A 24888-nucleotide genomic window follows, 5' to 3' on the forward strand; every position below is an offset into this window, starting at 1 on the left:
ACAGAAATTCCACATAAGCGACTAGGAACTTATAGATGCAAGCATTACCAACAGAATACAAGAGTTGGAAGACAGAATCTCAGGCAGTGAAGATACTATACAGGAAATAGATTCATCAGTCAAAGGAAATGTTAAATATGAACAAATCATAATACAAAATATACAGGAAATTTGGAACACCATGAAAAGACAAAACCTAGTAATAATAGGGATGGAAGAAGGAGAAGAATCACAGCTTAAATGCACAGAAAATATTTTCAACAAAATAGTAGAAGAAAACTTTTCCAACCTAAAGAAGGACATGCTTATAAAGGAACAAGAAGCTTACAGAAAACAAACTAGACTTGACCAAAAAAAATATACCCCTCACCACATGATAATCAAAATACATGAAAGAATATTAAAAGCTGCAAAGGAAAAAGGCCAAGTAACATATGAAGGCAGGCCTATAAGAATTACACTCGACTTCTCAATGGAGACTCTAAAAGCCAAAAGAACCTGAACAGACCTCTTGCAGACTCTAAGAGACCATGGTTGACAGCCCAGACTAAGATACCCAGCAAACCTTTCAATCACCGTAGATTGAGAAAACAAGATACTTCATGACAAAACCAAATTTAAACAATACCTATCCACAAATTCATCCCTACAGAAGGTGCTAGAAGGAAAATTCCAACCCAAGGAAAACACAAGCAAAAGGTAATCTCACCAGCAAATCCCAAAGAAGGGACACACTCCCCATCCCCCACACACACACACATACAACACCACCACCACCAAAAACTAACAGGAATTTATAACCAATGGTCATTAATGTCTCTTAATATCAATGCACTCAATTCACCAATAAAAAGGCACAGGCTAAACGAATGGAATGGATACAAAAACAGGATCCATCCTTCTGTTGCATACAAGAAACACACCTCGCCGGGCGTTGGTGGCGCACGCCTTTAATCCCAGCACTCGGGAGGCAGAGGCAGGCGGATCTCTGTGAGTTCGAGACCAGCCTGGACTACCAAGTGAGTTCCAGGACAGCCTCCAAAGCCACAGAGAAACCCTGTCTCGAAAAACCAAAAGAAAAAAAAAAAAAAAAAAAAGAAACACACCTCAACTTCAAAGACAGACGTACGGTACCTCAGAGTAAAGACTTGGAAAAAGACTTCCCAATCAAATGAACCTAATAAGCAAGCCAGTGTAGCTTTCCTAATATCTAACAAAATAGACTTCACATTAATATCAATCAAAAGAGATGGAGAAGGGCATTTCATATTTAGCAAAGGAAAAGAATCCATCAAGATGAAGTTGCAATTCTAAACATATATGCCTCAAATACAAGGGTACCCACATTTGTAAAAGAAACATTTAAAAAGCTTAAAATCACACTTTGAATGCCACACCCCACTCTCAACAATGGACATTTCTTCCAGACAGAAACTAAACAGAGAAATAATGGAACAAATAGATATTATTATTCTAATAGACCTAGCCAATATCTACAGAATATTTTATACAAACACAAAGGAATATACTTTTTTTCTCAGCACTTCATGAAACCTTCTCTAAAATTTACCATATATTTAGTAACAAAGCAATACTTAACAGATATATAAAAAAGGAATAACTCCCTGTATCTTATCAGACCACCATGGGTTAAAGTTGGAGTTCAACAACAACACAAACTTCAGAAAGTCTACAAACTCATGGAAACTGAACAACTCTCAACTACATTACCACCGAGTCAAGGAAGAAATAGAGAAATCAGTGACTTCCTAGAATTCAATGAAAATGAACGCAGAAAACACCCGAACTTATGGGACACTCTGAAAGCTCACAGCACTAAGTGCCTACATAAAGAATTTGGAGAAATCTCACACTAGTGAGAACAGCACGCCTGAAGCTCTAGAACTAAATGAAGCAAACATACTTAAGAGGAGTAGATGACAGGAAATAACCAAACTGAGAGCTGCAATCAGTAAAATAAAAACAAAGAGAACACTACAAATAATCAATGAAATGAAGAGTTGGTTCTTTCAGAAAATCAACAAGGTAGACAAACCCTTATCCAAACTAACTGAAAGAATATCCAAATTAGTAAAATCAGGAAGGAAAAGGTGGACATAACAAAAGATACTGAGGGAATCCAGAGAATCATTAGGTCATACTTCAAATACCTGTACTTCACAAAATTGGAAAATCTAAAATAAATTAACAGATTTCTTGATAGGTACCACATAGCAAATTAAATCAAGACAAGATGAACAATTTAAACACATCTATAATCAGCTTCCAAGGAAATAGAACTAGTGATTACAAGTCTCCCAATCAAAAAAAGCCCAGGGCCAGATGGTTTCAGCACAGAATTCTACCAGACATTCAAAGAAGAACTAATACCAATATGCCTCAAATTACTCCACACAATAGAAACAGAAGGAACACTGCCAAATTCTTTTTATGAGGCCACAGTTACCCTGATACCCAAACCATGCAAAAGTCTAACAAGGAAAGAGAATTACAGACCAATTCCCCTCATGAACCTTGATACAAAAACACTATAAAATACTGGCAAAATGAATTCAAGAACTCATCCCACAGATGCAGGGATGACTCAACATATGAAAATCTATCAATGCAATCTATCATATAAGCAAACTGAAAGAAAAAAAAACATGATCATCTCATTAAATGCTGAAAACACCTTTGACAAAATTCAACACCTGTTCATTAGTAAAAGAGTTAAAGAGATCACAAAAACGAGGAACATGCCTTAACATAATAAAAGCAATATACAACAAGCTGACAACCAACATCAAATTAAATGGAGAGAAACTAAAAAAAAATTCCACTAAAATTAGGGGCAAGACAAAGCTGTCTATTCTCTCCATATTTATTCACCATAGTACTCAAAGTTCTAGCTAGAGCAATAAGACAGCAAATAATATCAAAGAGATACAAATTGGGATGGAAGAAGTCAAAGTATCATTATTCGCAGATGATACAGAAGTATATATAATCAACCCCAAGAACTCTACAGGGGAACTCCTACAGCTGATAAACACCTTCAATGAAGTTGAAGTGGCTGCATACAAGATTAACTAAAAAAAAAAAAAGAGTAGCACCCTTATACAAATGATAAACGGGCTGAGAAAGAAATCAGGGAAACAGCACCCTTCACAATAGCCACAAATAATATAAAATATCTCAGGGTAACTCTAACCAAACAAGTGAAAGACCTGTATGACGAGAACTTCAAATCTTTGAGGAAAGAAATAGGCGAAAATGGAAAGATCTCCCATGCTCATAAATCTATAGGATTAGTATAGTAAAAATGGCAATTTTACCAAACGCAATCTACAGATTCAATCACCATCAAAATTCTAACACAATTCTTTACAGACCTTAAAAGAACAATACTCAACTTCATATTAAAATATAAAAAGCCCAGGGTATCTTAAGAAAGTACAATGCTCACCTTCATATGGAAAAACAAAAAACCCAGGATAGCTTAAACAATCCTGTACAAGCTGCCTTCCAGTGCCCTGCTTGGAGCCTCCTGAGGCCTGGGGACTGCACCCTGCGGAACCAGTCCTAGCAGACCAACCCATCCTGAGTCCGCCTCCACCCACGCCAAGAGGAGAGTATTAGAACTGCTTGCACCCACCGGAAGAGAATTGGTAGCATACTCACCAGGAGAGGGAGAAACCCCACCAGTACCCACTGCAAGAACAGATGGGAAGATGACAGTATAAGAACACAGTCAAAAACAGAAAGATCCGTATGATGTCACCAGAGACTAGAGACTCCACACCAGCAAGACCTAAACATCACAACACAAATGAAGCAGAAGAGAATGACCCTAAAAACAACTTTATAAAGACGATAGAGACCCTCAAAGAGATAATGAGAAAATCCCTTAGAGAAATGGAAGAAAAAACAAACAAAAAATTCAAGAAATAGAGGGAAAAAACAAAGCAAAAATTGCAAGAAACAATTCAAACAGTGCAAGGTTTGAAAGCTGAAATAGAAACAATAAAAAAGCACCGTCTGAGGGAATTCTAGAAATAGAAAAGCAGATGCAAGCATAAGCAACAGAATACAAGAGATAGAAGACAGAATCCCAGGCGTTGAAGATATACTAGGAGAAATAGACCAAAGAAAATCTTAAGTCCAGCAAATCCCTGACACAAAATATCCAGGAAATGTGGGACACCATCAAAAGACCAAACCTAAGAATAATAGGTATAGAAGAAGGTGAAGAAACCCACCTCAAAGGTGCAGAAAGCATATTCAACATCATAGAAGAAAACTTTTCCAACCTAAAGAAGGATATGCCTATGAAAGTACAAGACTCCTACAGAACACCAAATAGAGTGACCCACAAAAAGAAGTCCCCTCCACACATAATCATCAAAACACCAAACATACAGAATAAAGAAAGAATAATAAGAGCAGCAAAGGAAAAAGTCCAAGTAACATACAAAGGTAAACCTATCAGAATTATGCCTGACTTCTCCATGGAAACTCTGAAAACCAGAAGGTCCTGGATAAATATTCTACAAGCACTAAGAGACCACAGATGCCAGGACAGATTACTACACCCAGAAAAGCTTTCAATCACTATAGATGAGAAAACAAGACATTCCATGACAAAACTAGATTTAAGCAATACATATCCACTAATCCAGCCCTACAGAAAGTTCTGGAAGGAAAACTCCAACCCAAGGAAGTTAACTACACCCCAAAAAATAGGTAATAGATAATCCCACTTTACCAACAGCCAAAAGAAAAAAAGGGAGGAAATTCACACTAACCCCACATCTGACAGAGGGCTGACCTCCAAAATATATAAAGAAATTCAAGAAACTAGATGCCAAAAAAATCTAATAATCCAATTAAAAATGGGGTACAGATCTAAACAGAGAATTCTCAACAGAAGAATCTCAAATGGCCGAGATACAGTTAATGAAATATACAACATCCTTAGCTATCAGGGATATGCAAACCAAATCATTCCATCTTACACCTGTCAGAATGGCTAAGATCAAAAACAGAAGCAATAGGTCAGTCTGGTAAGGGTGCGGAGCAAAGGGGAGCACTCCACCACTGCTGGTGGGAGTGCAGACTTGTACAGCCACTTTGGAAATCAATGTGTAAGTTTCTCAGAAAATTGGGAATCAATCTCCCTCAAGACCCAGATATACCACTCTTGGGCATATACCCAAAGGATGCTCTATCACACCATAAGGAAATCTCTTCACCTATGTTCATAGCATCATTATTTGTAATAGCTAGAACCTGGAAGCAACCTAGATGCTCCTCAGCTAAAGAATGGATAAAGAAAAATGTACATTTACATAATGGAGCTTTTTACTCAGCCTTTAAAAACAATGACATCAGACATTTGATGACAAATTTATGGAACCTGAAAAAAAATTCATCCAGAGGAAGGTAACCCAGACCCAGAAAGACAAAACAGTATGTACTCATTTTCAAGTGGATATTAGCTGTTAAGCAAAGAGTAACCATGCTACAGACTACAGCCCCTGAGAAGCTACGTAACACGGAAGGCCCAAAATGGGCCGAGGACACATGGATTTCCCTTGGAAGGGGAAACAGAAGAGATCTCCTGGGTAGATTGGGGGCCAGCAGGGATGGGAACATGAGAGATTGGGTTGAGGGTGAGGGTGGATAGGGTAATGAAAGAGACATTTGATGGTAGAGTTTGGGGGCCGGGTAGAAACCTGGTGTGAGGGAAACTCCCACAAATCTATAAGGATGACCCCAGCTAAGATTCTTAGTAATAGTGGAGACAGTGAGTGACATGGCCATCTCCTGTAATCAGGACACCAATTGTCATCAGAGAGTCTTCATCCAGTGACTGTTTGAAAGAGATGCAGAGATCCACAGACAAGCACTGGGCTGAGCTCAGGGAATCCTGTTGAAGAGAGGGAGGAAGGATTGTATGAGCCAGGGTAGTCAAGGTCATGACAAGGGAACCCACAGGAACAACTAATCTGGGCTCATTGGCGCTCACAGACTCTGGACCAACAGCGTGGCAGATCTAGGCCCTCTACATAGCTGTGACAGCTGTGTAGCATTGCCTTCTTGTCCTGGGGGTAGAAGCAGTCCCTGATGCTCTGGATGACTTCCAGGATCCTATTCCTCATCCTGGGCTGCCTTGTCTAGCTTTATTGCAAGAGGAGGAGCTTAGCCTTACTGTAAGTTGAAATGCCATGCTTTGTTGATGCCCATGGGAGGCTTGCCCCTTTCTGAACAGAAACAGAGGAGGGATGGTTTGGGTGGGGAGGTGGGGGAGATGGGGGAGGGGATGGGGGAGAGGAAGGAGAGGAAAATTCTGTTGGAATGTAAAATAAATTCAATTGATAAAAAAGTGAACCAAGAGTAAATAAATAAAAACTTTTAGTTCTAATTTAGTTCTAATTCGAGTTCCTCTAACTCTAGTGAAGGTTATTAAAGAATTTAATCTAAGTCAGAATAAAGAGAACTCCATTCTTCTTGGTTTGAATAGAAAGTGGGAAAGACTGTTTCCAAACAGCCCACGTCAATTTATAGACAGCGGAACTGTTTGCGCCTATCAGAGCTACAGATGTATGTCTGGTCACACGGTGTTCCTCTCTCATATTCTAGTGACGTTGACTTACAAGGCCATGCTTCACAGGGACAGAGGAATGAGGACTGGGGACCTGTAAGCCTGTGTTATGTCTAGACCTTGAGTCACAGACAGATCAAATCAAAGGTCTCAGAGGCAGTTAGACCACTTCCCTCAGGGCTCTTGAGTTCCTGGGTAAAAATGGTGGAGGGCCCACTCTTAAGAAAGATACGTAAATGGGTGAAAGTCAGTTTAAAAGTGGAGCAGTTAGCTGCCTAGTGTATGTAAAGCCCTGGGTTTGAGCCCTAGTAACATACAGATGAGAGAGAGAGAGAGAGAGAGAGGAGGGGGGAAGGGAGAGGGAGAGGGAGAGAGAGAGGAGGGGGGAGGGAGGGAGAGGGAGAGAGAACTGTGGTGGTTTGAAGGAAGGCCACATAGACTCATATATTTGAATACTTGATTCCCAGTTGTTGAACTACTTGTGAAGGTTTGGAAGGTATGGCCCTGCTGAAGATGTGTCATTGGGGGGGGGTGCTATGAGGTTTCAAAAACCTTGTAAAATTCCCAATATTCTCTCTCTCTCTCTCTCTCTCTCTCTCTCTCTCTCTCTCTCTCTCTCTCTCTCTCTCTCTCTCTCTCTCCTCTGCCTCCACATCTTTGCTCTGCCATCATAGACCCTAACCCTCAGCCACTGTAAGCCAAATTAAATGCTTTCCTAAAGGAAAGCCTAAAGGATGTGCCTTGGCCGTGGTGTTTTTGTAGTTTGCGTCACAGTGGCCTAGTAAGAGCACTAGGAACAATATTCTCTGTTTTGAGGATGCAGGAAACCCAGACTGGTGAGTACTCCTCAAACCTCCCTGTAGTGAAATCTAGTAGCACTCAGCCTCTACTAGCTCATATACTAATGAGCTAATTTTAAATTCTCTAAGGGGAAGGGTGTGATACTTGGAAAATGTGCTTGAAAGCAGCCTGCTACTCAGTATGGAGGACCTGGACTCCCTAAGGTCAGGAGACTTTTGAAATTGTCCCTGAGAGCCAAGAATACAGAGGAAAAGCTAGTGTGTTCTGATTTCACAAGTACCACTGGGTGTCACTAGTAGACTGAAGTTAGAAACACTGGAGGAAGCAACAACAACAACAAAATCTGTAGACGGAGAAAAATAAATCATTTCCAAGAAGAAAAGTAGAAAGTGCCTCAGCTGGTCACAGGTAGCACTTAGAAGGAGCAGTTGGTGTGGATTCTACTTAGCTGTGTAGACTTTTACATAGACATAAGGATTCTTTGACTTAATGGACATGCTTTTGTGTGTTCATGCATGTGCACCTGGGAAGTAGAGAGAGGTGATTTGTTCACTATACATTACAGCTTTCCACACATTTAATATTACCAAATGACTAACTACATTATTACTTTGAGAAAGACAAAAAAATTTCTCTTTCATTCTGTGTATGTGTTTACTGGAGCACTGAGTTGGAACAGATTGAAGGCCAATGGGTCTAAATATTTATTCCTTTAAAAAGTGTCAGATTTTGGACTAAAGCAATGGCTCAGTGGTTAAGAGCACTCACTGCTCTTATAGAGGACCGGGTTCAATTCCCAGCACCCACATGGCAGGTCACAACTGTCTAACCACATTCCCCAGTGATTAAATGTCCTCCTCTGGCCTCCTCAGGCAATGGACACATTTGTGCTACACAGACAGACATGTAAGCAAAATACTCATACACATAAACAAAAAAATTTTAGATGTCAGGTTACGCTAAGCAAAAGGAAACTTGATTTCTAATTGAAACCCCTATTTAATCATTTGGTGACAGAAGCTGGACACTGTTTATGTGCTCCATGTGGCTAAAACATGATTTGGGACATGGACTGGAGAGATGGTGTACCCATCAGGAGCACTTTCTGCTCTTGCAGAAGACTCAGGTTCAGTTCCAAGCACACACATGCTGGCTTACAACCACTTAAAATTACAGTTTCAGGGGCTCTAATGCCTGCTTCTGGCCTCTGAGGGCTCCTATATGCACATGATACACATATACACACTCTCACACACACACACACAATAAATATTAAAAAATCAAGAGAGTCAGTAGACAATGCAAATATTAATTTCAATTTTTATTATGACTTTATAATTGACATATCAAAACTAAATAATTTCCCTGTGTTTGATCAGAAGGAACATTGTTGTGTAAAAATATTACTAGTCATCCTAAAACTATATAGTGAATATAATAATATCAGGGAAAGTAACACTGAGCTATTCTCCTGGGCTTCTCTGTGTTTCACTTATTGCTTATAAATGTTTACAAGCAAAACATGGTGGCATACCTGTAGGTGGTGTAATTTGAGAGACCTCAGAAGGTGATTTGAGAAAATCACTTGAGCTCACAGACTTGAGACCAACCTGGACAACACAGCAAAACTTTGTCTTAAAAGAAAAAAAATGTGTGCCGTACACTGGGATAAATGAACATCACTCCCAAGTTTCAAATCTGGGGACACTGAAGGTCTGACATCACTGCATTAGTATATGTTGCTCAACCTTAGGTTTTTCAGCAGAATCGTTTTGCAAGTGAAAGCATGTTGAATACATTCTCTTAAGATTTTACTTCATTGATCTAGAGAGCAGACTGGGCACAAGATTTTTTTTTAATTCCCAGGAAAATCTAAAGCCTAGCTGAAATTTTGGGCTATTCCATCAAAGCATCATTGGTGAGAGTGGGCACATGCATGTCTGTGTGGAGGTCGGAGTAAAACTCTGTGAACTCAGTTCTTTGATCGTTGCGTGGGTTTGGGTTCTAGGACTCGGTTGACAGCCTTGCAGACGCCTTTACTCCATGAATAAAACAGGTTGTGTGCTGCCCAACACTTGGGCTCAAGTGATTCACCTCAGCCCACAGTAGCAGCCCCCCTCAAGTACTTGCCTTGGGCCAGTTTACAACGGACTTTTAAAAACCTGTCACTCATTTAGCTTCTGCCTGTGAGCATAAATATGAGGAATAATTCTCCTCCTCGTTCTCCTTCTTTTCTCAAGACAGGGTTTCTCTGTGTAACAGCTCTAGCGGTACTGGAACTTGTTCCGTAGACCAGACTGGCCTCAAACTCATGGATCTACCTGCCTCTGCCTCCTAAATGCTGAGATTAAAGGCATGAGCCACCACTGCCCGACTAGGAACTCTTCTCTCCCCCCCTCTCCCTCCCTCCTCTCTGTTTTTTTCAAGACAGGTTTTCTCTGTATTGTTCTAGAGCCTGTCCTGGAACTCACTCTGTAGACCAGGCTGGCCTCCAACTCACAGAGATCAACATGCCTCTGCCTCCCGAATGCTGGGTTTAAAGACGTGTGCCATCAACACCTGGCCCGGCTAGTGATTCTTACTGTGTTGTTTTAATATAAGTAAATGCAAAAAGGGTAATAGTTTGAAAATGAAAGTGAAAATACACTGTCTTCCTTAAAACCAATAATTTTTAAAAACTTATCTTAAAAAGTGTGAATGGCACTCCCCAGAGTCTGGGAAACAGAAACTTCATTTAGTGGCTGATCGAAGAAGAGACAGACTCCCTTGGTTAAGTACTGGGCTGAACTCAAGAAAGCCAGTAACAGAGAGGGAGGACTGATGAACAAAGGGATTAAGACTGGGCTGGTTTAACCCCCAGAAACAGCTGATCAGACAAAGGTTAACTCTTGAATCCCAGGCATCAGCCTGGGAATCCAGCATGGGACTGATCAAGACCCCCTGAATCTGGGTGTCAGTGAGGTGGCCTAGGTAATCTATTGAGCCTTGGGCAGCAGATCAGTACCCATCCCAAGTATACACACGGACTTTGGACTCCCATAGAACAATGTGAGGTGCACTCTCACCCTGAACTCTTGGGGAAGGATCTAGGCCCTGCACTGTATGAAATAACAGACTATGGACACCCCCATGGAGTGCCTCACCCTCCCTGGGGGAATGAGGGGATAATGTGGGGGGTTGGGGGAGGGCATGGGAGGAGGGGAGGGAATGGGAGAGGGACCTGGAACTGACTTGTGAAGCAACCTCGTTTCTTATCTAAATTTAAACTGGAAAATAAAATATAAAAAAAAAAGGAAAAAAAAGTGTGAATGGATACCTGCTGTGAGCATTAAGACCCATCCAATGGACAGGGATTCTGGCACTCGGGAGCCAAAGAATACCACAGGTCACAGTAAGCATAGCAGCTTACAGCCCTGCTCCAAGGAGGGGTTTCCTCAGCATGACAGCTTTGCTCCAGCTGGGGAGGGCTTCTGGGCAAAGTTGTTATAGTTGGCTCAGGTTCCGGAAGAGAGTAACAACTCGGCTTAGCTAGGGCAAGGTTTCCTGGTGAAGGTATTACAGCCATGCTCCGCTGGCTCAGTTTGTTTCTTCTCTCCTGCTCCAACTCTGGCGAAGGAAGGTCTCACCCAAACCTCAGCCAAGAGATTTGTTGGGAGGCAAGGACCCAGGAGAGTGGCTGCCCCCTGCCAGGGTGGAAGGACAGCCACAGATGAGCAGGGTTTATGTAGGGATTCTTAGGGGGCGGAGTTTGTGGGGGGGGTTTCCAGGGTGGGGATTGGTCAGATTTCAATCCCTGAGCTTGGGGGGGGGGGTGTGCTAGAGCTCCTGCTCAGGGATTGGCTAGTTTTCTGCACACGGTTAGGGTCAGATATGACTTTGGTTCCAGGACCAAAGTGTGTTTCTTTGGCACTGGTTTCAGGGTCAGGGTGCATTTCTTTGGTTCCAGGGTCAAAGTGTGTTTCCTTGGCCCTGCTCAGGGTGTGTCTCTCTGGCAGAAACTTATTTGTACTAAAGAGTGCATATTACACATGGGAATCTGTTTGCTGTGTCTTTCAATGTGCAGTAGAGCATGCCATTGGACCTTGGGGCGTGCAGTATGGGGCTGTAAAGTTTTTGTACTGTGTTTTACCCAACCATGCCTGAGCTGAAGAACGATCTAAGTATTATTTCATTGCTATAAACAATCCTACACATATGCGCTTCTGCCAACATTTACATTCTTAGGCATGAGATTACTGAGCGCATTTAAATTTTGGATAAGTTTAAAAAGACCAATAATCGTTGTTTGTTTTTTGTTGTTGTTGTTGTTTTGTTTTTCGAGACAGAGTTTCTCTGTATTGTTTTGGAGGCTGTCCTGGAACTCACTCTGTAGACCAGGCTGGCCTCGAACTCAGAGATCCATCTTCCGCTGCTTCCCGAGTGCTGGAATTAAAGGCGTGAGCCACCAAGGCCCGGCTCCAATAATCGTCTTTAAAAAAAAAAAAAAGATGTCACTCTGTGGGAGGAGCAGAGTTGGCTGGAGGTCACCATCGAACCCACTCACAACCCTCCCAGAGGCTCCTCGGTGGAGGAAGTCCTGGGAGCCAGCACTTCCGAGCACGTGACCGTGCCCCGCCCACGTGGCTGGGGGCGGGGTAAGGACGGAGCGTTGGGAGCTGGGCTCTCGCGGGGCGGGGCGGGAAGGAGCGCAGCGGGGGCGGGGGCGGGGGCGGGGCGGGGGCGGGGCGGGGACGGGGCGGGGAGGAGCGGGCCGTCGTGAGCTGGGCGGGCGCAGCCCCGTAGTCACTCTGCCTGGAGGGGGCGCTGCTGAGCCCGCCTGCTCTGGCCCTGCCGCTGAGCGGGTCCATCGCCGGGCGGCGGGGTGCAGCCGACGCCAGGGTGCAGCGGTGGCGCGATCACGCGGCCCGTGCCCCGCTTTAAACGTCTGTGGGCACAGTGTGTCCGCATTCCCGGACGCTGAGGAGCCTTCCCTCCTTCCCGGGGGTGCGGGCTCCGTACGCGGTTGCCAGACGACTTCTCCGAGGCCGCGTGTTTTATGGTTCGCTGGCTGCGGATTCCACGAAAGTAACACCTAGAGACATGCGAGTTCACGGATCCTCACTTTTGTGAGGAGGGATGGCCCTCTGCGTGCAAAGTGCCACCACGTGTGGCTGGTCCTGTGTCTTTATCGTCATCCAAACTGGTGTGGCGCGGAGGAGAGCTTTCCCCTCCCTGAGCCTGAGAACCCGGGTGTCACCCCGGAGATAAGCAGTGGGACAGCGTGCGGGCCAAGGCCCCACCCTCAAAGGGAGGCCTCAGCCATTGCTTGAGAGGAGTGGCGCGTAAGTACCTTGCTTTCCTGTCTTTTGTGTCCGGTGAATGTATACTCGAATGAATTGTCTCCGCCAGAAAGGTATCTAAAACTGACGGGGACATCCACTTAATGTGTGACTTTGTTTTTAGAAGTCTCACATTTAGACACTTAATTTTAGGGATCAACAAAATAACAAAACCCCACCATTTTTCAAAAAGAACTGAAGAACAGAAGATCTAAATTTTTTGTTGTTTTGGTTTTTTTTCCCGAGACAAAGTTTCTCTGTATAGCTTTGGAGGCTGTCCTGGAACTCTGTAGATCAGGCTGACCTCGAATTCACACGCCTGCCTCTGCCTCCGGAGTGCTGGGATTAAAGGCGTGCGCCACCAACGCCCGGCTAGAACTAAATTTTTTAAAGAAGGAAATCATGTACTGCTTAAATTAGATAGCTGTCTAACTTTCCACTTTCTTTTATTTAGGTAAAGGATCTGTTATCTTACCTTTATTGTACATACGGTGACTGGTTAACAATATATTGTATTCTTGAAAAAGGCTCATGGAAAACGTTCTCATCTCATGTTATTATGTGTGATAAATCGTTTATTAATTAGCTAGATTTAGCTATTTCATGTGTATGTATGCTTCAGAACATCATGTAGATTAAATGTATACAGTTTTATCTGTCAGTGTAAAACAGCTACACTTTTTTTTTTTTTTGGTTTTTACGAGACAGGGTTTCTCTGTATTGTTTTGGAGGCTATCGGTCCAGCCTGGCCTCGAACTCACAGAGATCCGCCTGCCTCTGCCTCCCGAGTGCTGGGATTAAAGGCGTGCGCCACCACCGCCCAGCCAGCTACACTTTTAAAAAAGAAGAAATATGTAGGTATATGCATGAATAGTTTATCAGAGTAACAAGATTAAATTCTTAAAGGTGAACACATGGACTCATTGTCTAAATGGAATGTGATACTCATAGTATTTAATGACTGTTAATTTTAAAGAATTATCACATATCATAATAGTAGCCTGTATGATGTAAAGAAAACTATTATTTGAGAGACAATATTTTCCAGCATATGCAAGGCTATAATCCTGATTCTGTGAAACTGTTATCACTTAGACAGAGCCCTCTCTTGTCCTTATCAGCCCTTTCCAAGTGCACTCCACTTTTTCTTGATTGGAGGCAAACCTTGTAAGTGTTCGTGCTCAAACACTTTGAGGGAGGCTGTATCTGATTTTATTGGGTTGTCAGGGGAGGTGAACTTGTGGATTTAGTCTATTGCATTTCGCTACGTATTTGTAGGGGTAACTTCTCATCTGGTGCTAGGTTTTGACATAAGAAATTTCTCAGTGCATTCCTGATCTATGTGCAGGCAGATGCTCTAAGGATACACGCTGCACTGGCATTAGTAATTATGCCATATTCTTGAAAGCCTTCTGTAACTTTTTGCTAGTCTGTGGATGGAAATATTCCAGCTTGGGCTTTGCATTGCATTTTCTTTTATTTTCCTGATGAGGTTAAGCATCTTCACATGTGTCTACTGGCCCCTTGGGATTCGTCTGTGAACTGTTGGCCATGCCTTCTGCTCATTTTTCTTTGCTTATGTGACATTTGCTTACTGTCCATCGGTGCTCACTGTCCATAGGTGTTCACTTACTCACTGTCCATAGATGTTCTTCACTTACTCATTGTCCATAGGTGTTCACTTACTCACTCTCCATAGGTGTTCACTTACTCACTGTCCATAGGTGTTCACTTACTCACTCTCCATAGATGTTCTTCCCTTACTCACTGTCCACAGGTGTTCACTTACTCACTGTCCATAGGTGTTCACTTACTCACTGTCCATAGGTATTCACTTACTCACTGTCCATAGATGTTCTTCACTTACTCACTGTCCATAGGTGTTCACTTACTCACTGTTCATAGATGTTCTTCACTTACTCACTGTCCATAGGTGTTCACTTACTCACTCTCCATAGGTGTTCTTCACTTACTCCGTGTCCATAGGTATTCTTCATACATTCTGCACCTTACTCTAAGGGGCTTATGTGTTGCAGATTTAATATTTCCTTTTACTTCAGCCTGTTTCCCTCTTCTCTACTTGTTGGTTTCTTGTTTACTTAGGATTTGGTTCCTTTGAGTTCTTTCAATGAAATCTGATAAGGCTGCTGGTTCAGCTCTGAAAGTAAATGTTCCCTCTAGAAATTTGTATGTTTGACCAAATCAAGCAAAACCAGATGAACAGAAAGATATATTGTTCCAGCTTCCCATCATCCACAAATAACCCAGAAAAAATTATAGTGATGTCCCCTTTACCTTTTTATTTCCTCTAAGACAAGGTCTCACTTTATAGCCCTGGCTGGTGTGGAACTCACTATGTAGACCAGGCTGACCTTGAACTCACAGAAAACCACCTGTCTCTGCCTCATGAGTGAGTGCTGGGATTAAAGATGTGTGCTACCACAAATGGCCCCTTGCTTTTTGTTAAAATTAGCTTTTTTGCTAGTCTATTGTAGGATATGTTTTAAAAACATAAGCATATATCTCAGTCTTTCAAATAGCAGTTAAATGCCATTAAGCTCCACCCCACCCCCACCCCCACTAGGGCTAGAACTCGTGGCATGGGTTGTAAGCAAGTGCTTTATCACTGAGCTGCATCCCAGTCCAATGAGGTTATTAGAGCATGGGCTGACTGCAGACTATAGTTTCCTAAACTCAGTCTGTGTCTCTCTTATTCCTTGAGTGAAAGCTCTTGCCTCTCCCGGCTGTGCACACGCTTCTCCCTCTGTGCATGTAGGTTTTGTTGTTCTTGGCTGCAGTGCTTGGCAATGAGATACATCCACCAAACTCAACAAACCTATGGGAGTTTATTGGGAAAGGGAGCGAAGGGAGGGGTAAGTGTTAACTGATCAGGAGCAGAAATCCAAAGAGAGACAACAAGCGGGAGGTGCTTGCTCATAAAGGGAATAGAAGGGTTTAGAGAGAGGCTCAGCAGTTGGGGCCATTGAAACTGGAGTCATGGAGCTGCCCTCGGCCCAGCTCCGCACAGCCCCAGGTCCTCATGGTCTCTGCATGCAGAGCCCTTATGCAGCCACCTAACGCATGCACTGTGCAGCCATGCAACCTTTGACAGCCTTTGAGCCACCAAAGAAGGTCCCCCGGCAAAGAGTGGCCCCGGTAGGAAGAGAGCCCAGGGATTAGAGAGGCCGGCAACCAGGGGAAGTCAAGGCCAAGGCCCAGGCCCAGGAGAGAACTGGCAGTGTCAGGCAAGTCCTGAGGAGAAACTACAGCCCAGGAGAAAGAGTAGGGAGCAGGAACAGGGCCAGGCTGCCTCAGGACTGGGGGAGAGGGAGAAGCCAGGGTATCAACAGGTTTTATAACCCAGGTGTGTGATGCTATCACATGTCCTACCTAACTGCTGGTTTAGCGCTCCCTTTGTTACTGTAGCTGGTAAATCTCCTCTTCTAAAGCTCACTTCTAATAAACTGGGTGGGGATTTTATTCCTAAGTTTTCTGTTTTTATAAACTTGCTTTTAAAATGAGTTGTGAGTTTATGGGTTGGAGTCATTGAATCTAGGTCCAAGCTCTGCTTTAAACAAGTTGCATATGTGGGTACATATATATAAAACCTTAGCCCCAGGCTGAAATGGATCCCTATGGTAGCTTCTTGTTTGTAAAGGTATAGAAACTCCTTATGAATGTGGCAGTATCAGTGTGGTTTAGAAGGTAGGGGGTCATCTTCCTACAGTTGGGGTATTTCAGTTGTAGACAACTTGTTTTTAATACAAGAGTATTTCAGTGTACACTTAGTGTGTTTAGTGGCAGTTGAGTTTCTACTGATAAATGTGGGTCATTTTGATTCACTTCATGTCCCTTTTCATATATAATCTTTAGCGTAAGGCAGAGTTGTAAACTCGCACTCTGATAGCAAATTCATAACCGATCATGAAGGTGGAATTCAAAGTGGCTAACGCAGAGGGCTAAGAGCAGGGTCTGCTCTCCCGGGAACCCAGGTTCGACTTCAGCATCCTTGTACTCTGGTTTCCGGGGATCTGACGATGGACTTCTCAGGCACCAGCCAAGCATGGACACGTGGTGCACAGACACACGTGCAGGCAAAATCCCATACACATACAATTATTTTTTAAAAGAGGGGACCAAACAGTGGGGTTGGGGGGGAGGTCTTATGTAAAACCTAGGATTGCTACAGATCTTTAGAATCATTTCATTTTGATTTGGAAGGCTATGTCTGACACAAACACTCATTGAGGTCTTTTAGGATGACCAAAGAATCGATTGGATGTTGAATTGTTTGCAGCTCAGTTGGTAGAGTGCTTGCAGGGCATTCACAAAGCCCTGGGTTTGATCCCCAGCACTGCGTAGACCTGTTGTGGTCACTATTAGCACTAGGAAGATGGAGGCAGGAAGATAGGGAGTGCAGGGCCAGCGTGAGATGCATGGGACCTGTCTCAAAAACAAGTTTGCCCTGCAAACATCTGGTTGTGTGACTTCAAGAACATCTGCTGAGTGTTACACAGTGTTATGGAGCAGGTAGTCTGAAAGGCTGGCCAGACATGAGTATTTTTTTAGCCTGATTTCTTTCTTCACCTTTTAATCTCTACATTTGGACCATAGAGTGAATAGAAGACAAAACCTCAAAATATAGGCAAGAGAGGATTGTAATGATTGTATTATAGCCATAAGCTTTCACTTAGTTGATAACTAATATTGGTTTTTAGGAGAGTTGGGGTGTAAAAAGTAAGTCGGTTTATGCAAGGGAGCAGAATAGTTTGCGTTTTTTACTAACAACCAGTTTTAGAACAGAAGTTTCCTGGGAGTTTTCATGTGTCATTTACCTCATTGACTGTCTTTGTCTCTGATTATTACTTACCTGCAGTTTGAGGCAGATGGTAGAGAAGAGTGAGCAATTTTGTTTGATTAGCAGTCACTAGGTGCTGTTCTGGTTTTGCCTCTGTGTGTCTTCCACTTGTCCTCAGAGTGGGACATGCTTAGGGATGGGATGGGTTTAGACCATGTTCCTTCTCTCCCACTTCAGAAACACTCTGGCCAAGTCACCCTGGCTCTGGTGCTTCTCTGTAGCAGCTTTCTGTTCTCTGTGTTTTCTTACCTGTCCTGTCACCATGTTTTCCAGCAAGGGGAACATGGAAGATATCCTTGCTTATACCAGTTAGTGACACCCAGTGCCCCTAGACTAGCTACCTCCCCTCTGCCGCCCCCAGTGCTGTAGCTAACTTTACCTCTAGCCACCAGCTAGCCAGTCTTGCTTATCATTTTCCAGGGCTGTTTGTTTGTTTGTTCCTCACATTAGCTAAGCCTTTTCTCTCCCACAGGTGCTTCGAATGTCTGACTCATTTTATTGGAGGGGTTTCAATTTGATTCTTTCAGTTACTCTACAGTCTGTTCTTTGCAAAATTTCCTCACCCTGTCACTTTCTGTCACGTCATCCAGGGTGATTTCATCATGTGTCAATATTTGTATTTTTACTTGATATCAATCTTTCCATGTGGATCACAGTCCTTGAGAGGGCAGAAAGCTTGCATGTCCTAAGTCCTGAAGGGCCAGTCACATAGTCATTGATCAGAAAGTATTAGTAAAATGATCATCTCTCATGAGGAGAAAACTGGGAAGGAGATCTGAAGATAACCTCACTTGTCACTCTGGTGGCTTTTTTTTATGTTAAAGAAATGCAGCATTTGCCAACATAATTTGCCAAGAATAGAGAGGTACTCTGGTTAGCAATCAAAATGGTTTAAATATGAATGCAATCCGTAAGAACAGTAACAACAACAAAAATATAACAATTTTTCTTAATAAAAATAGGCCAGTCATTAGAATGTCTCATACTGTGAAGACAATATTTTCAAACCCTAATTAAAGAAGCCTGTGGAATTCGCCAACTGTGAGTTCTATTTCATGCCCTCAGGAACCTTAGGAAAAGCAGTCCCGACACAACAGAATGACATTTGTTGAGTGTAATACTGGAGTGACAAAACTGAGGTTGACTGCTACAATCACATTCCTGTTACATCTTAATTATTTGTACAGCTCATTGGTCCAATAGCATAAAAATAGAGAACAGCATCTTGAAATTCATCTCATTTCATGTTCAGAGATAAAAGGGTTAGCCATTCTTCCCATTATTTTTTTGGAGACATGTCCTTGTTTACAGAGTCTGATGGCAATCACAGCTGGTAGTTTCCAAAGCTACTGTATGAAGAGGATGTTGAAGGCCATCACTATACAGCATACGGCAACATAAGGACTCTTGCATTCACCAATACAGGCACACTTCCAAAATATTCCCAATAGTCCAGTTTTATTTCTGTCCAGGAGGCTGGGCGCCAAGGATCGTATATAAGCACACGTACATATAAGCAGCAAGATTACAGTCAACAGACTCTGAAAATTGAAAATGGCAGACATAGTGAGGCCGCTGCTGGTCCAGCCACATCACCCTTCCGGGCCGGGGCGGAAGAGCACTCTGGTGGCTTTTAAAGATGACCATCAACGCCGTTGCTTCAGAAGCTGCTCTCTCAGCGCTGTAACGGTTGAGATTAGATGTCACCATGACACTTCAGCCTCTGTCATCAGTCGCAAGCCTTTAGTTTTGTCCCATAATAAAGGAAAGCACAGTCCTGGTACCTTCTGGACCCCACTTTAACATCTCCTGTTAGGGGAGAGCTTGCTTTGTGAGGCCACATAAGGCTCCTGAGACCCCAACGGTGAGCCGCTTCACCCAGGCACCCAGGACTCCAGGGACTCCTTTGACAGAGACAGTGCACAGAACAACTGGGTGTTCTTGAGTATTGCATTTGATGGGGTGAGAGTGCAGTGGAGCTTTGCGCTCTTTCCTCTGCTCCAAAATGTCCACCTAAATTACAGAAAGGGCCCTTTCTTCCCGGGCAGTGTGGGAGCTTGCCTTGGTGTGGCGGTGTTGGGCTCCTAAATCAAAGTAAAGATGAACGATAATCTGTCTGTGGAACATTTGATGATGCAAAGATGTGTTGCATTTGTCTAACTATGCGAAGATTTGTTGCTTTTCCTGTCTAAAACACCTGATTGGTCTAATAAAGAGCTGAACAGCCAACAGGCGGGCAGGAGATAGGTGGGGCTGGCAGGCAGAGAGAATAAATAGGAGGAGAAATCTGGGAAGAGAAGATCAAGGACGGAGAGAAAGAGAAGGGAGGAGGACTCCAGGGGCCAGCCACCCAGCCAGCTACACAGCAAGCCATGGAGTAAGTAAAAAAGGTATATAGAAAGGTAGAAGCCCAGAGGCAAAAAGTAGATGGGATAATTTAAGTTATGAAAAGCTGGCTAGAAATAAGCCAAGCTAAAGCTGTGCATTTGTAAGTAATAAGACTCCTTGTGATTACTTGGAAGCTGGGTGGGAGGGTCCCCAGAGACCAAAAGAGTACAACGAGCAAATAATAACAGTAATAAATAACATTCTATAGAGCTATGGAAAATGCATTCATTTGTTTCAGAAAATCTAGACGACTCAATATTTTCTCTAGGTTGTGTCCAAACTTGAGAGGAGCACATCCAGTGTTTTTCTCCTTCCTCCCCTCCCCTCCCCCTCTCTCCTCTGCTCACATTCCTTCTGCTCTTTCTTCCTTCTCTCCTCAATAAATAGCATGGACCTTGGAGACTCCGAACAAGATGACGAAAAGAAGTACACTTCCGTCTGTGTTGGCAGAGAAGATGACATTAGAAAGTTGGAAAGAATGACGGCTGTGGTCCATGACAGAGAAGTGGTCATTTTCTACCACAAAGGGGAGTATCATGCTATGGACATTCGCTGCTACCGTAAGATTTCTTTTCTTTTCTAGAATTTGTACTTATTCATCACAAAACTTGAAATTCAATTTAGTGATTAGATATAATATCAATTCCTTTTCAGACTCTGGAGGACCCTTACACCTGGGAGAAATTGAGGTATGCAAAATTAAATTTACTCTAAGCAAATTCAGATGTTTCCTGTATCATTACTTTATTCCTTATTCAAATATTAATAGTTTACATTTAATTCTACTTTAGTGCCTTGAAGACATACCCTATAAGGCAAAGAAAATCATTTTCCTAATAAATAATAAATATGAATGTCTTTTGATCTAACAATTATACTGGGATGTCTACACTGTGGATATAATTGCCCAAATGTTTAATGATGTACAGGAAAATTTAAGACTACCTCATTAAATACATTGTAACATAGCCATTCTGTGGAACATTGTATACCCTTTGAATTACTGAATCAGACCTATCTGTGCTGGTATGGAGAGATGTTAACAATGTACTTTTGAGTATTAAGAGGAGCAAATAGAGTAGTTCCAATGAGACAAAATTTCCAATAGATTGACTTTTTATTGTTATATTTTATGTTTTGAATTTTATGGGTATATATTTTCAATATAATAAACCTGTTTCTAAATGTTTGAGAGAAAACATATTTAGAATCTTACCTGAAGAATTTGGGGGAATTGCCTTTGCTTTCTTGTACTCCAAAACTAGATATACAATTTCTGTCTTCCGTTTGTTTTGGGTTGTTTTGTTTTCTCTACCTGTTGCAAAGTACAAGCCTGAGTTTCACTCTCTGTACACTTACTTGCCTGCTAACCACGTCTGTTCCTGTTCCTTATGTTAAAGGGCATGTGTTTAAATTAGGAAGATGGGATCATTTGCTGATACCGCTATGGGAACCCAAATTAGCATTTCTGATTCTGGTGTTCAGGGCTGAAAGCACATGTTGATAAGGAGGCAATAGAATTGTCTCTAGTGTTTTAGCCCATGAGGAACTTGCTACTCACCGTGTAAGCCAGAGTCCAGCACGCTTGTCATATTGGAGTCTCTTAGACATGCAGAGTCCACTCTCCCAATGCATACTGAATTTCAGCAGACAGCTGTGTTTAAAGGGGACCCAGCTGATGTGCATGCTCTGTGAGGCCTGGCTTTCAAAGTCGGGACCTCAGTTTCCCCTAGCATCTGCACTCATGCGTTCAGTAACTCCCAACCTCACAGCTCCTCTAGAAGCTGGTGAAAATTCCTGGGAAGCACAGGAAGCCCTGCCCCAGTGCTGACATTAATGTAGGTAACCTCTGCCTATGAGGCAGTGTGGTCTTGTGCCAGCCAGTCCTCTTCTGCTGGCGCTCCGGCTCCCTGAGTTCCTAGCCAGCTGCAGAAACAACATATTACCCTCATTCTGCTTGTGCTGTGTAACTTCTAAAGGGGGGGGGCACTGTCTCCTTTGTTCATTCGTGATGTTTACTTTCTTATTTGAGTGTGGGGACAGTCTGTGTATAGAGTACCTGTGTGGAGGTGGTTCTCCTCTTCCATCACGTGGGTTCCCGGGATTGAACTCACATCATCAGGCCTAGCGGAAGGCACCTGCACAGCAGAGCTCCCTCCCTGGCAGGCTCCCTTTGTTCTGAGACAGTCTCATTGTGTGTCCAGGCTGGCACCAATGCAGCTCCAGCTGGTACGGTTCTCTAACCCGGTTCTCCTGCATCAGATTCTTAACCAAATGTGAGGTCTGTCTTAAACACTTGAATTGTCAAGATTATTAAATCTGTTGTTTTTCCCCTCCAGGATTTCAATGGACAGTCATGTATAGTTTGCCCCTGGCATAAATACAAGATCACTTTGGCAACAGGAGAAGGATTATACCAGTCCATAAACCCCAGAGACCCAAAGGCAAGACCCCAGTGGTGCTCCAAGGGAGTAAAGCAAAGGATTCACACTGTGACAGTGGATGATGGCAATATTTATGTGACGCTTTCTAAGGAACCTTTTAAATGTGACTCTGATTATTTTGCCACTGGAGACTTCAAAGTAATTCAGAGTTCTTCCTGATAAAAATATATGGCAGCAAAAAAAAAATGTGTGTATGTTTGAAACTACTTTACAAAGATGAATGTTTTCTATCATAGGTACAAGTAACTTTAAAAGTCTCGGGTTTTGTCAGGGCTCAGAGCTCTTTCTGTTCTTCCAGAGGACCTGACTTTGGGTCCTCACACTCACACCAAGTGACTCACGTCACCCGTGACACCTGCTTCAGGGGATCTGATGCCCTCTTCTGACCTCTGTGGGCACCTGCACACACATGTCATATACATATATAGAAATTAAAAACAAACATTTTTAAAGTCTTAGACTTGGGAAGTTTAAAAGCACATTGACTTTAGTGTGATTTCAGGGCCGCCACCAAGGTGGACAGAGTACATTCCATCCCTCTCTCAACTGTTTGGAATCTGTACGTTAAAGGCTCGAGACGGCCAGTGTAAGAAGGATGCGCACAGTCTGTAACAGATAAACGAAGTGTAAGAGGAGAGTTTTAGGTGGGAAAAGATCCCTTTTAAACGCAGCAGGTTTCATGTGGGAAAGTTTTCCTACATTCAAAGCTAAGAGTTAACAGAATGACCCTCCATGACTGACTTCAACAGTTCCCAGCATTCTTCTGTTATTCTTATGTCCCTCTGTCCACAGATTACCTAACCCCCGTGTTTAATTATGGTGTTTACAGCTTTAAAAGTAAAATTTAAATACACTGGAACCCTCAAGTTTTAGTTATATACTTTTGCTTACAAATGTTTAGCAGGTGTCTATGTGTTGAAATGGCCACCAGTGAGGCCAGTGTATATGTTGAACTTAAAAATGAGAAACTTGAAGCCAGGTGTGGTGGTACACACCTCTAATCCCAACAGAGGTAGGCGGATCTCTGCCTGGTCTACACAGTGAGCTCCAGGTAGCCAGTGATACATAGTGAGACCCTACCAAGAGAGGGAGGGCGCTAGATGTGAAAACCTAATAAAACCTGGCTTGTCTTGTCTCTTATTGGGCCAATTCTGGAAGTGAAAAAGCCACACATAGCGATGCCCTACCCAAGACAGATGCAAAGTCTTCTACTCAATGAACCAAAGTACTTTGCCTACATGCAACTTGCAAATAAAAGTTTAAAAGAATTTTAGAGAACATTGTATGTGTATAGTTTCTCATAAATGTGTAGTGTTTTGTTCCTTAGTGTTTACAAGCAGGTTTATGGTTACTTGGTTTACATTGATTATATCTTGCCAGTAATTTGTGGCCAGTGCTGTTCTGACTCCCAGGGACCGATATCATACTTGTTATTCAGGATTTAGAGAAACACCCTGGGTATCAGTCATGCAAAACTTAGTACTCAGTAAAATGTAGGTGTAAATGGGGCCAGAAAGGATGTCTAGGTTATAAATTCATGGTGAAAACTGTTACAAATAAAACTAAGTCTCAAAGCACAGAGTAATTTTCACCATGTGGGGTGAATGAAATTTCTAAACCTAGTACTCAACGTTCAACTTTACATTGACTCTTTTACTTGGTTGTTGTAAAATGAGTGAGGGCTGGAGAGATGGCTCAGTGGTTAGCAGGACATGCTGCTCTTGCAGAGGACACTGCAGTTCGGTTCCCAGCACCCACAGCAGTGACTCGCAGGTGCTTGGACCTATTGCTGTATATTACTACATTTCCCTTTCTTTGGGGATGCAGGTTACATGACAAGAGATTTATTATTCGTTTGGATTGGGCTTTCTCAACAACGTTTAGGCCAACGGTTACTTACTGGGTTCAGAAAATGTGCCGTCTCTGAGGGGAGCTCATAGGCAACAAAATCTTATCTGTTAGAATATAAAGTGCTTGAAAGAAACTAAAGTTGTTCCTTTAGGCAAAAAAAAAAAAACTAGAACTTTGGTTTCTAGGGCCAAATATAGTAGCATTTCTGTCAGGAACCAATGGCAGTAATAAGTAATATGGATTCTTGTTCTATTTGTGTCTTTAAATTTGGAAATAAAAGTGATCATTTTGTCAGGTTCAGTGCTTCAGTGCTGTGAGCCTGTAGTCCTGGCGTCTCAGGAGGCTGAGGTAAGATGATCATTTGACCCAAGGTGTTCAGAGCTAGAATAGGAATATGGCCAAACTCCATTATTAAATAACAATCTCACCTTACCATATCCTGTCTCATCAGATTTGCAACTAACATTTTGTTTTATCAGTTTATGGTATCTGAACCTCAAGTTCTTCATAACTTCACTAATGAATTATAAATCAGTAGGGAGATTGGCTGTATGACCTGCAAATGGAAGATACACACTTTTCACTGCTTCTGAATGTGAGCTTTTTTTAAAGTTTTTGTCT

The 24888-nt window shown here is 42.7% G+C and overlaps 2 protein-coding genes across 2 annotated transcripts; one reads left to right on the forward strand and one right to left on the reverse strand.

Annotated features, from left to right (window-relative positions):
- Positions 1-12167: 12167 nt before the first annotated feature.
- Rfesd (Rieske Fe-S domain containing) lies at positions 12168-23684 on the forward strand. Its single transcript, XM_005065706.4, has 4 exons — positions 12168-12729; positions 20360-20532; positions 20627-20661; positions 22312-23684. Exons 2-4 carry the CDS (start codon positions 20361-20363, stop codon positions 22573-22575), a joined length of 471 nt encoding a protein of 156 aa, XP_005065763.1. The 5' UTR covers positions 12168-12729; position 20360; the 3' UTR covers positions 22576-23684.
- Positions 18725-19222, reverse strand: LOC101839887 (protein kish-A-like). Its single transcript, XM_040729087.1, has one exon. The coding sequence runs from the start codon at positions 19147-19149 to the stop codon at positions 18931-18933; it is 219 nt and encodes a 72-aa protein (XP_040585021.1). The 5' UTR covers positions 19150-19222; the 3' UTR covers positions 18725-18930.
- Positions 23685-24888: the final 1204 nt, after the last annotated feature.

The sequence above is a fragment of the Mesocricetus auratus genome, unplaced genomic scaffold (assembly GCF_017639785.1).
Source record: "Mesocricetus auratus isolate SY011 unplaced genomic scaffold, BCM_Maur_2.0 Super-Scaffold_100020, whole genome shotgun sequence".
In the NCBI taxonomy this organism is placed as follows: domain Eukaryota; kingdom Metazoa; phylum Chordata; class Mammalia; order Rodentia; family Cricetidae; genus Mesocricetus; species Mesocricetus auratus.